Source organism: Vitis riparia, chromosome 12 (genome assembly GCF_004353265.1).
Source record: "Vitis riparia cultivar Riparia Gloire de Montpellier isolate 1030 chromosome 12, EGFV_Vit.rip_1.0, whole genome shotgun sequence".
Taxonomy (NCBI): domain Eukaryota; kingdom Viridiplantae; phylum Streptophyta; class Magnoliopsida; order Vitales; family Vitaceae; genus Vitis; species Vitis riparia.
In genome coordinates, this window is record NC_048442.1 from 23,097,948 (window position 1) to 23,110,536 (window position 12,589).

The window sequence follows — 12,589 nt, forward strand, 5'->3', positions numbered from 1 at the left end:
ACCTCAACATTAAACCCCCTCTAAGTGCTTCCCAAATTTGCTCGGTGAATTCAAAAAACATCATGGTAGAGGCGATAGTTTACTCTTTCCCTTTTGTTTCTTTCCTTGGCTTTTTAGTGGAGTGGCAACAACCTTAGAAACATATATTTAGACAACATATCACAGAATTACATTATGTTTTTAATTTCAAAACAAAAAACAATAAAAGAAAATATAAAGTTTTTAGATTAATAAATTATAAGGGAAGGAGATAATTAGGCCAAGAAGACAAAGAATGCATTTTCAAGGTTTTGTAAATTTTCTTCCTCATCAATGGCTTTAGAGGGAATTAAGTCTGACTGGGAGGCCTGCAGGGAATTAAAAGGACTTAAAAGTTCAGGGGTGATGCTGCAATTTACCAGAATTTCTAAACCAGAAACAAATGGATTCATCCGTAATTTCCCCAAGCACTAAAAAATGTAAATTCCTTGTAAAATGTGTTTTTCAAGCAGAAATTTATAGAAATAGCATTTTGATTCAATTTCATTAATCCCATCCTTGATCAAACCATCTTCATCATAACTGTATCCATATTTATCGTCATCCAAACAGCATCGATCTCAGAGTCTCCATGCAGGTCTTGTCATTCTTCCAATTATTTTGCTGGAAGACTACCAAGATTCTACAGGATTTTATAAACTTAATATTAAAGCATGACAGATCAGAAAGAAACATCCCTGAAATCTTCAGTTCTTAAATTATTAGGAGGATCATATCGGCCTCCTCATTCTGGAATAACGAAGCTAAAGCACCAACCCATTCAGACAATTGTTATCTAATCTGTTCATTAACTGTGTATCCCAACTGAGATTAGCAACCAAAGACCACAAATTAAATCAGAAAACAGCTGGTTAGCCACTCATGGGGAAAAATATAAACCTACGCCTGACATCTTATTCCAAATAGTAAGGCAGGCTCTATGTTGAAGTGTCGGTCACTGGTAAAAGAGGTTAGGAGAAAAGGGTGACCATCAGTTTCTCACCTACCAGTCATCCCCACAGCATACTTTTTGTCTTATAAAGCAAAAGAACCAACTAGCAGTAAGTCCATCTTAGGCCTTCAAACCCAGGACCATATAGCCACCCCATCTTGATCCAGAAATAGCTAAAATCAGTAACGAAAGCCAATTAGGGAGAGGGAAAAAAAAATGAAGAAAAAAACATGTACAAATCCATTGACAAGAAATGCACAAAATCAGTGAATAGTTGGTGAGATAAAGAACATTCCCAAAAATTTTAGAGCAAGAAGGCCCAAGTCTATCATTGGGAGAACAAATTTCCTCAAAATGCTAATCAAGCTCCAAAAGAGAGCCAAGGTTGTCATGAAATGATACAACAATGTTGAGGAACAAAATTTAATTTGAAAAATACCTGTGGACTAACACAAATATAGACAGCTCTGTGAAAAGATGGAAAAAGTACAACTAGGCAACCATACCATTGACTTGCTGACTTGTATCAACACATAAGGGCAAAGTAGAATGGCTTGAGAACGATTTTGAATCTGAAAAAACAATAAATAATTGAAGAATGGTTGTGGCAAGTAGAAGTTAGACAGGACTAGAGAAATAAAAAATAAAATAAGAGAACAAACCTTCTAATTCATTCCGCATCCAATCTTGTGCACATACTAAAGCTTGGACAGTAGCTGGACTTAGTGAACTACGATCATGATCTAGCACTCTACCTTCCATGTTAAATGCTGAATCCAAGGCAACTTTGGACATAGGAATCCCCAAAACATTGCGTGCCATCATAGATAGAATAGGATATTTTGGAGTGTGAACTTTCCACCAATTTAATATGCTGAAATCAACATTTCTAGGGAAGAGAGGTTCCTCCAAGTATTTGTCCAAGTCTGACTTTACACTTTGACTCTGTGAAGTTTCATGAAGGAATTTGTCAAAGCCTACCAGCCTGTCCCTAGAGTAATTTCCAGCACTGAGCCTGCCACTACCACCCACCTGCCAAGCCAGACCTTGATCCAAAGAAGCTAAAGGGGAGCAGATAGCATGTTCATTGAAGAGTGCTTTAATACTGACAGAAATATCATCAATGTGAACAGTGGCATTACTGCCGTAAATTTTAGAATAGTAGTACTCTACCAATTTCATCTTGAATCGAGGATCTAAGATGGCTGCAACTGCTAAAGCCAAGCTGCATTTCTTCCAATACTCATCAAACTTGCTTTTCATCTTCAAAGCCAAAGTGCTAATAAGAATATCTGAGCTATTGCACAAATCAATCAATTGCAAGTGAATATCACAAATCTCAGGGAAATATATATTTGCAGTTGGGTACTTGCTCCCACTGAAAACATGAGTAACTTCAATGAAGAGCTTCAAGTAGCCAGCTATAGCACCTGCTCTCTCCCATTCCGTATCAGATGGGCACATTGTATAGGCAGAGTCATGTTCTTGCAGAAGAGAGAATGCATCTTTGTACTCCAAGGCAGCTTCAAGCATAAAATATGTCAAGTTCCACCGCAATGGATTATCAAGACATAAGAATTTTTGACTCTCAACTCTAGCTTGTTGAGCCATTTCATTGAACTTCTCTTGCACTGCTTGTGAACTTTTAACATACCGTATGCTTTCCCGAATCTTACAGGTTACCTCAGACAATGCTTCCAAGGCATCTTGGACCATCATATTCACAAGATTTGCAGCACAGCGTATATCAAATAATTGACCATCACATAAAAGAAACCTATTTTGTGAGAGTCGATCTCTAATTCTGCACATGATGTTATCATTGGTTGAACAACAATCCAATGACATGGAAAACAACTTACGATCAATATCCCAATCCATTAAACATGTCATGATAACTTCTGAAAGCATATCTTCTGTATGAGAGGGATCCATAATCACAAAATTCAGAATCTTCTTCTGCAATTCCCAAGATTCATCAATATACTGAGACGTCAAACAAAGGTATTGAACATCTCCTGAAGCATTCCACATATCAGCACCGAGGCTGATCTTTCCAGACAATTTATCCAACACTTCATACATCTTTTGTTTCTCTTTCTCATAAATTTCCATACAGTCAGCCTCAACTCCGTTAAGCGACACAAGATCAAACAACGGCTGTAGATTCTTAACAAATATTTTAAAACCAAGATGCTCAACCATGGTCAAAGGATAACCATGTAAAATTATCATTCGAGCAAGATCAAATCGACTCCGCTTTTGATCAATAACATTGTTTCCAATATTAGATATGCCATCTTTCACCTGATCCTGTTCAAATTTAATATTCACAACATTAAGCACTTCATCCTTCCTCTGATCTTCATCAAAAGCATAATTAGACAGGGTAACCGCCCCTTCCTTTTTCTTTTCTCTTGATGCAAATAGTTGAGCCACATCATGATTCGATCTTCTTCGACACCTAATTAAATGATTCCTCAAATGAGATGTTCCACTAGTACTTGATCCACTGAGCTTCTTTTTACAATGCCGGCAAATAGCCACACAGGTATCACCTTTCTTAACCCTATCAAAGTCATTCCACACAACAGATTTCAGTCTACTAGACCTGACAATAACGGATTCTGATATTTCCATTGCATGAACCTGACACAAAAACCAAATCTAAATATTTTGTCTGAAAAATAAAGTCCCAGCAAAAAGAAAACAAAAGTTAAACCTGTTTAGAGCCAAAAAAAAGGCAACAGTAACACATACAAAGCTATTTCAACCAACAACCAGATGAGAATATTGACTAATAAAGATCAGCCCAATAGACAATCAACATGCATATGGGGCGCGCACAGATCTGCTAACCAAAATGAAGACTACAAGAAGCATTTACCTATAAATTTCTTGTGAGGATATGTATGCATACTAATTAAACCAGCAGAGATAAACAAGAAGGAAAATTTTCCAACCATCTCTGTGGGCAAATTCCTTTGGAAAGGCAACAGTAACACATACAAAGCTATTTCAACCAGCAACTAGATGAGAATATTGACTAATAAAGATCAGCCCAATAGACAATCAACATGCATATGGGGCGCGCACAGATCTGCTAACCAAAATGAAGACTACAAGAAGCATTTACCTATAAATTTCTTGTGAGGATATGTATGCATACTAATTAAACCAGCAGAGATAAACAAGAAGGAAAATTTTCCAACCATCTCTGTGGGCAAATTCTTTTGGAAAGGCCCACCCCCCCAACACCAACACCCACCCCCCCCCCCCCCCCCCCAAAAAAAAAAAAAAAAAACCCCAACCCCAGAAAGGCTTTGCTGAGGGAAGTTGGTGTGCATCTAGCAAGTGAAAAACAACGGTCATTCCAAATTAATTACTCTTTTTTTCCTAATACAGAAATATGGAAGCATAAAGGGTTCTTTTGAAGCTAATATAGAAATCTAATTGATATACATCAAAAAAAAGAGAAATAAAGACAAGAGAAAGTGAGGTATAGGCTTAAATAATGACAAATGGTGTATGGTATATGTGATATTGTTAAAAATGAATTCTGACACACTAAACGTTAATATCAAGCAAAGGAATACCAAGAAAAATACATGTATATATACATACATACATATATATAAATGGGTAATGGCTTAATTGATAGTGCACATAAATGCTTCTAGGGTGCATCAATATCTAGAAAAATGCCATTTTCAAACAAACACTGTTTATAGACTGGGTCTTATTAAGGAGATTATTTCATTTGGATTGATTGGATACAAGAACATCTTCATGGGTCTTTTTTATTAAGGAATTTCTTTTCTTTCCACTTCTTGCTAATCATTGAAGAGATAAAGAAACAGAGTGAAACCAAGATAAAAGCAAAGGATCATAGGAGTCAATTTATGATATCAGAGCATATAAAAGTGAAGCTACGAATCGTAGAACATTTAAAAGTCTCAAATGAAATGGAGTGGCTGATAATTTTTCTAATTTAAATCTTTTTCATATATACAAAAGCTAATATGACCACCCCACTCCCATGAGAGCATTCATCTTGTATGCTCCTTTGAGTTCTGAAAATTCTAAAGGTATGAAAGACTGCAGCATAAATGCAAGGCAATCATGTGGAAACCCTAAAAGAGAACCTCAATTACTCATCCATAAGGTCAAGCAAAGCTGCCTCCATAAAAACATCCACACTCATCCATGAGAGCCCTTCCCTGTTGTTTTAAGTTTCAATGAAATTTACTTATCAAAGGAAAATGCTTATGAAACATCAGAAAATTGAAATCTTAATCAAAGGAGTCAGTCACAAGTTGTGGGGGACAAAGCTACCCATTAAAATGTTAGAAGTTGGAATACGATTAAGGATTTATCAGGGAAAAGAAGGGTCAGATATAAATTTAGCTAAGATTAGATAAATTACATGGTAGACTAGTTCAATGATTAGTAGCACCTTGTATATTTCTAGAAGTTGTCCATGGTAACAGACAGAGGCAATAATCTGGCTGATGCAGTGCAACTCAAGAGGGGTTCACTCACATAAACCACTTCAGTAAGACATAAAATTTAATGAATCAAAATTACAAACTCAACTTTGGCTTGCTATATACAAATTGGAAATTTTTCATTCTCCATTGGAAGTCATGAGACATATAAGTCCTGAAACCTATACACTGCTTTGATAACATGCTATAAATCAGAAGAAATAACAATAATTAAAACCAACACACAACCTGAAAAAACAGGTCACAGTCAAATGGATAGACATGAAAACATAAAGCAAACCCATATATAAAGATCAATCAGTGGTCCAATGCAAGTCCCAATGTATGCAAGTGCCAAGAGACACACACACAAGGCAACAAAACAATAATATAATACAGCCTAATCATGCACCAAAACATTGAAATCAATATAGTTGTGGGAATATGAAGTGCATAACAGAACAATAAAATGATCCAACAAAACTAGGTAGCCAGATGTGCAAGGGTGTCCATTCCTATTAAAAAACTGAATCATTAAAACTAAATAATATATCAAATAGACTAATTTATTCGCTTCAAAGATTTGAAGCAATTATCTTTAAAGCAGTTGCAAACTTCAGTTAACATTCCCAAGTTTTGGGGTTAAAAATTATCTTAAGACAACAGTAGAAAACCAGAAAAAGTAGAGAGCATCTTATTACTAAAAATGCTTGAACAATGCAACCCAAATGCTTCACTCATCCCAATTACACAACAATTCATTGGTTTCTGCATTACATAAAGAGGTAATAGGGTCATGAGATTCGACCCACACCCGTATTGCTCCTAATCAAAATCCCAAACCCGGGTTTCAACCAATACCCGAAAAAGAGAACTATGGGTCGACCCAGAAAACTCTGGAACTCGGCGAGTATATGGGGAAGTTAGCCGGATCGGGAAATCCCCGGATCTTCCCTGATCCGACCCGTCGGATCAGAAACTGAACACTGATCTGAAACCCAGACGAAACAAAAACAAATGACCCTGATAATGTTCGGGTTTGGATTCACATATAAACCCTAAAACATCAACCAATCATAAAACATTAAGTGAAAGTAAGAGAAAATAAGGTTAGGATTTAGAGCGTACAGCGAATTAAGGAGAAGAGACCCGACTGAATGGTCCACCGGGGTTAGGGTTAGGGTATTGCTTTCGGTGTGTGTGAGAGAGAGAGAAGGAGAAAGAGCGGGCGAGGGTTACATATGGAAACAGGTGCCAATTTTGTTGAAGGCGCGTGGAATGGATTCCGGGGCTGGAGGCGCGAATTCGGTGCATTTACTAATCTATCCTTGCAGTTAGACGTGGCCGTTTGGCCGATTGGGAGTTGATTTTGGAATTGAAGGCATGGAGGTTCTTGGACAATCCCCCTAGTCAAGGTCTTTCTTTTCAAGGCCATAAATTTTCTAATTGTTTTTAAATTATGATTAAGTGAATATAGAGTTAATTATCACTAAAAAGAATAATCTTATATAAAAATAACATACAAAATTCTGTAACACAAAATTCATCAAATGACTTTGATAACTTCTAGGGAATTTTATTTGATTAAACATACTTCTCTACTTTGTGACATTCATTATGATACCCTATACCAAAGTCATTTTACTCGATTAAATATACTTTTTTATATTTTGGGACATCCTTTGTGAACCATATTTTATATTATGTCATTAAATTAATTTAACCAAAATAATTGGAATAGGATTATTTATTATGCCAGTGAAAATAACTAGTAGAAAAAAGATTTAAAATAAAAGATAAAACAATACCAAATCTTATGATTTGAATATTTTGAATAGAACTCAATCTGATTCACAAGAGAGAGAGGACTATCTATATACCTATGGAGGTATAAGTTGTTTGTCGCTTTTTTATTTTTAGAGATACTCTTATCAATACTAATAATCAAACATAAAAGAATCATTGGAAATCTAACCATTTCATTTGCCTTCAAGTTCTATTTCATCAACTATTTCAATAGGGGTCTAATTTAGGGTTTTAATTACTTGATGTAATAAAAAATTGTCATATATTAGTAACTTGATTTTGATTTCATATGCAAATTCAATCTTGAAAAACTATGAGGGAAAAGGCTAATGTTTGCCAGGGATTCACTTCCAAGAGGTCGATGACAATTATTTGTTTGTTTGGTTGAACACATTATACTTAAAGACAAGAAGTCCATGCATCGCAACCACTCTCATTCAGTCTTCAAAGCCAAGGTATGGATTGCACAATAAGAAGATATATATTGAATTTTGTGCATTACAGGTAAGTGCATTTGGTACAACTAATTCAAAAGATGAATTACAAGAAGCATAGAGGAAAATGTAAAAGGAAAGGAAGTGTTCTAGAGAAGAGTCTATTCAAGTTAGGTTAAATGTCACATGACCTTGCATTATATTTCTACTCTTGAAAGTTGTTTCATCATCATCACATATTTTTTCTATCTATATAATTCAAGAATACAATGCTGCAATAAAATTCTATTAGTTTCCATTCATTGTGGAATCAATTCAGATTTCCATATCATAAGAGATCCAAAGCAAAGAATATCAAGAGTGAATTCCATTTCCAAGCATGCCAAACAATAGCCAAGAGTGGATATCCTTTTGTTCAATACTTATGTTTGGAGGATAGGTGGCATGAGGATCAAGTCCTTGTAAGTTTCTCTTGAAACACATAGCTAGCTAGGAAGTAGATTAAGGTTTTCAATATCAAGTAATAGAAGTTTTAAAGTTTATTTGACAATGATTTTAAGAAGTGTTTTTAAATTTTCTAACACTTACAACAATTCTTTTGATAACAAATTTCAAGTATAAAGAAATTTAAAAGTATTTCCTAAAATCACTACCAAATGAATTCTTAATATTATAATTTTAAAATATATGAATACCCTTTTTGAGTTGCAATGTGAATTAAACAGATATGGGGTTCATTTGCAAATGGGAAAGAAGGGTATGAAGAGTTGGATGCCCAAGTTGTGGATCAATTTGAAGACACGGGCTATGTTAATCCTAACAAGACCGTGTCACAACCATGCCTCTTACACACATGATGTTTGCCTCTTTATATCTTCAACTCTCAAATATAATACAAGATTCAATAATCATATTCCTCTTATTTGAAGCACAAACTAGAACAATAAGGATGACGACAAATGCTTCAATGAGACAAAGTGATGAAGAGGGAGCATTGAAGGACTAGATCTAGTAGAAGGAAAATAAGTGTGGTTGGTAACATAATGGAGAAGATGAAGGTCCTTATTACTATCATTAATATAACATAAATGTTAGAGCACCAAGTTAATGTTCATAGATTAGTTTGTACTGAGACTTAAGGCAAACTATTAATAGAGGAACATAAGGCAAACCTGTTGCACCATGCAGACTGCATTTATTGGTGTTTGCTTAGAGTTCCAGATATGTGGAATCAACTTTTCTTGCATATTTGTAGCCAAAAAGGAAAATGAAACACAACTTCGTTTGTTTTTATGGGTCTTTGACCACATGAAATTATCAATTATACATAGCCTTTTGATTCTTCTATATCAAAATTTTCATTTATATTTTGCTTAACTTGAGCGATACCACAAACCAATTATATGCTCTTATGAAACATAATTGTGCCTTCAAATTCTTATGTAATTCATTCATCAAGAGATGTATCAGGAACACAAGGCTTATTACATTTGTCCAATGTTTTTTTACATTGCTATATATTATATGATTTGGTATGCTTTGTTCCTCTATTAATCTAATTCTATAATTTTTACTTATATGTTTTTCCCATGTCACATTGAAATTGCGGTTTATTCGATGTCATTGTCTTTGTTGCATACATTTTGTAGACCATGGTGTGACATATTGCTTTTAGTTTAGGTATGATATTTCTTCACATAATATATATCATTCTTTAATTGTATTTCCTTGTACTAAATTGTGTTCCATTCACTACTACAAAAATAATTTATGGTGTCACTTTTAAAATAATGATACCATAGGTTTAATAATTAATAAAGGTGACACATCATATAAAAAATCTTCAATTGAGGTAGTTAGATGATGTTAGTTTTATATTTATAGTGTCATTTTTAGGGAAGTGACATCATATAAAATAAATTTTTTTAAGTATTATAACTTAATGAGCCCACTTGAGCCCACCTTTATAATTAATAATGAGGGATAATATATAAAAAGCCCATTGTTTCCACATGTCACCCACAATCCAAAAAATCTCAGTATACAAACCCTATATATGAAACCATAATCTTCTTCTACCTTTTCTCTCACCCATAGTCAACACACTCACAACCGACATTCTTCACTTTGTGGACTCCCATGTAACCCAAAATCTCTTAGATCTATCATTTTTTTTTCTTTTATTAATGTCATTATATTGATTGTTTCAACATATTTGTATTATGGTTTTTGTAAACTGCGTTTTCTTAAGTTGTAGGGAAGAATAACTTAGGTTTAAACTTCTAGCATAAAAGTAAAAACTTGCAAATTAATTGATTTTTTAATTTGAACCAAACACATGGTCAAGTCCTTAAAAACAAATGAAAAAATAGGAAAAAATGAATGATTTTTAATATGTAATTGTGTAAGAATGATAGGTATAGAATCCCCCATATGGTGAACATGTCCTTTGTCTGAAATGCCCCTTTGTATTTCTCCATGTAAACATTTCCATCCAATATCACCAGTTTGAAGAATGTTGGGTCCTTCGCTGCTTCCATCATCTTTTTGGTGATTTTGGTTTCCACCTATGGCCGGAGATCCTCGTAGATCCACCGGAAATAGTCCACGCATGCATTACTGGAGAGTGGGTGTTGTTTGGTTGAGAATGTAAATATGTGCTCGACAAGATCGAAACCCTCTCAGATTTTTTGGATCTGAATTCTAACTTGCTGGTGTTTGGATTATCGATTTCTGATGCAGAATTCGTTTTGTAGCCTTTTCTTCTAGCTCTTGATTCGGCCTCCGCGAAGGTCATGGAGCTGACGCTGGAGTGGTTGTTCAAGTTGTATTTGCTGGGGCTGATCTGCGACGTGATTGATGGGAAATGGATGATAAAGGCGGTGTGTAAATCGATCGACAACGGTGAGGATGCAGTCGACCTCGCCGTGCTTAAGGTTCTTCTCTTCATGGTTCGATTGTCATGCATGTGCATTAGGGGTGAGTGTTTAGTGCATATTGTGAAAACTTGTTATACTATGTACCTCGACAGCGTGAATGGAACCAATCAAATCTATGCAAAGGCGGTGCTTACGCAGATTATGTTGTTGGAGTTTACAGATAGGAACTTGAACGAAAGAAATTCTATACTGTTAGCCCAAGGGTTCTCTTAATCAGGTTTTGATGATAACAAACCATGGTTAAGTTATTAATTGGTTTGATTTGTAAAGAATCTCATGTATTAATTTGGAAATTCATCAAATGACGTATTGGATACAAGATTAAGACATTTTGAAGACTTTTAATCATAGGAATCGGTGCACTTAAGTTTTACACTTCATTTCATGCATCTTTGGAAAACTCGGTTTATTATTTAAAGTTACAATTTCATTAAAACCCGAGTTTTATCAAAGGTACCTTAGGCAAAACATTTCAAAATTGACATATTAGTTTATCTAAAGACCTTGCCTAAGTGTTAGGAAGAAAATAACAGAAAAAAATAGGTTTTCGAGAGCCAAAAGGCTGAATTGGTCGAGACACTGGCCAATCGGCTCAACCGGCTAGGGAACCGGTCGACTGGTTGCCCTTGTCCGATTAAGTTTTGGTTGAGGAGTGCTGAAAACATTCTCTCTCATCTAGTAGCCTTCTCTTCCCGGTTGAGGTATCTTCCTTCCCGATCAACCTCCGGTCGAGGTCCAGTTGAAGCAACGATAACCTGCCAAAGCATTAAATGCTCCAACGGCTAGTGAACCGGTCGACCCCCAACTCGACCGGTTGAGGCTGTTTTTTGTTTTTCTTGGCTCCCGAGGTTGGAAACCTATAAATTGAGAGCTCCACTTCATTTATGACATAGAGAACACTTGCATTCAATTGTTTACCCACTTATTCTTGCCTTAAAAACTCTCATTTCTTTCTTGGTGCATTAAATCTTCACTCACCTTTGTGTTTCATCCTAAATTTGATTTGTATTTGAGCTATCATTGAACTAGGTTGAGGGATTCATTATTGTAAAATTGAGTGTAAAGCCTTCAAGTGAGTTGAATCTTGAAGAGATTGTGTAAGAGCCCATTGGAGCCAGAATCCAAGTGTAAAGAAGATTAGAAGCTTGGTTGAAGCGTCAAGTTAGTGGAACCCTCACTCGGTTAGGAGCTTGAGGAGAGTGGACGTAGGCAAAGAAGTGTCAAACCACCATAAAATCTAAGTTTGAATTCTCTAGCTCTATTTCATTATATTTTACTTCTATTGTGCTTAAATTTGTTGTGTTGAAAAAGTTTTTGAAAAACCCAATTCATCCACATCTTGGGTGTTTTTCTCATTTAAGATTAATCTTTATTTTCTCAATTGGTATCAGAGCTAGGCCTCTTGCTTAAAACTTAATAGTCTAAGAGGAAATGACTATTTCATCAAGCTTATCTCAAACTGAAAGTTTTACAAAAAATAGAGCTCCATTTTTTATGGGAACCAACTATCGCTATTGGAAAACTAAAATGACTTGGTATTTACAATCAACCGATTTAGATGTATTGGACGTCATTGAAAATGACCCAACTTTTCCTACAAAACTAGTTGATGGAGTCATGGTTCCAAAACCTAAGCAAGAATGGAATGAGCTTGATAGAAGAAATTTTCAATTACATGCTAAGGCCATTTTCACTTTGCAATGTGCTATGAATAGAAATGAATATAATAGAATATGTCAATGTAAATGGGCTAAAGAAATTTGGAGATTGCTTGAAATAACTCATGAAGGAACAAATCAAGTGAAAGAGTCAAAAATCAATTTACTTGTTCATAGTTATGAATTGTTTTTTTATGAAAGAAAATGAGACTATTGTTGAAATGATCCTTAGGTTCATTGACATTGTCAATGGTCTTGAAGCATTGGGAAAGACCTACAAGGAATCTGAAAAAGT

At 35.1% G+C, this 12,589-nt stretch overlaps 1 protein-coding gene across 1 annotated transcript; it reads right to left on the reverse strand.

The window, feature by feature from the left end:
- Positions 1-708: 708 nt before the first annotated feature.
- LOC117927311 (zinc finger BED domain-containing protein RICESLEEPER 1-like) lies at positions 709-6,773 on the reverse strand. Its single transcript, XM_034846791.1, has 4 exons — positions 6,586-6,773; positions 1,633-3,619; positions 1,477-1,542; positions 709-1,143 (listed from the first exon to the last, which is right to left on the reverse strand). The coding sequence occupies exons 2-4, from the start codon at positions 3,608-3,610 to the stop codon at positions 1,091-1,093; spliced, it is 2,097 nt and encodes a 698-aa protein (XP_034702682.1). The 5' UTR covers positions 3,611-3,619; positions 6,586-6,773; the 3' UTR covers positions 709-1,090.
- Between the last annotated feature and the right edge of the window lie 5,816 nt (positions 6,774-12,589).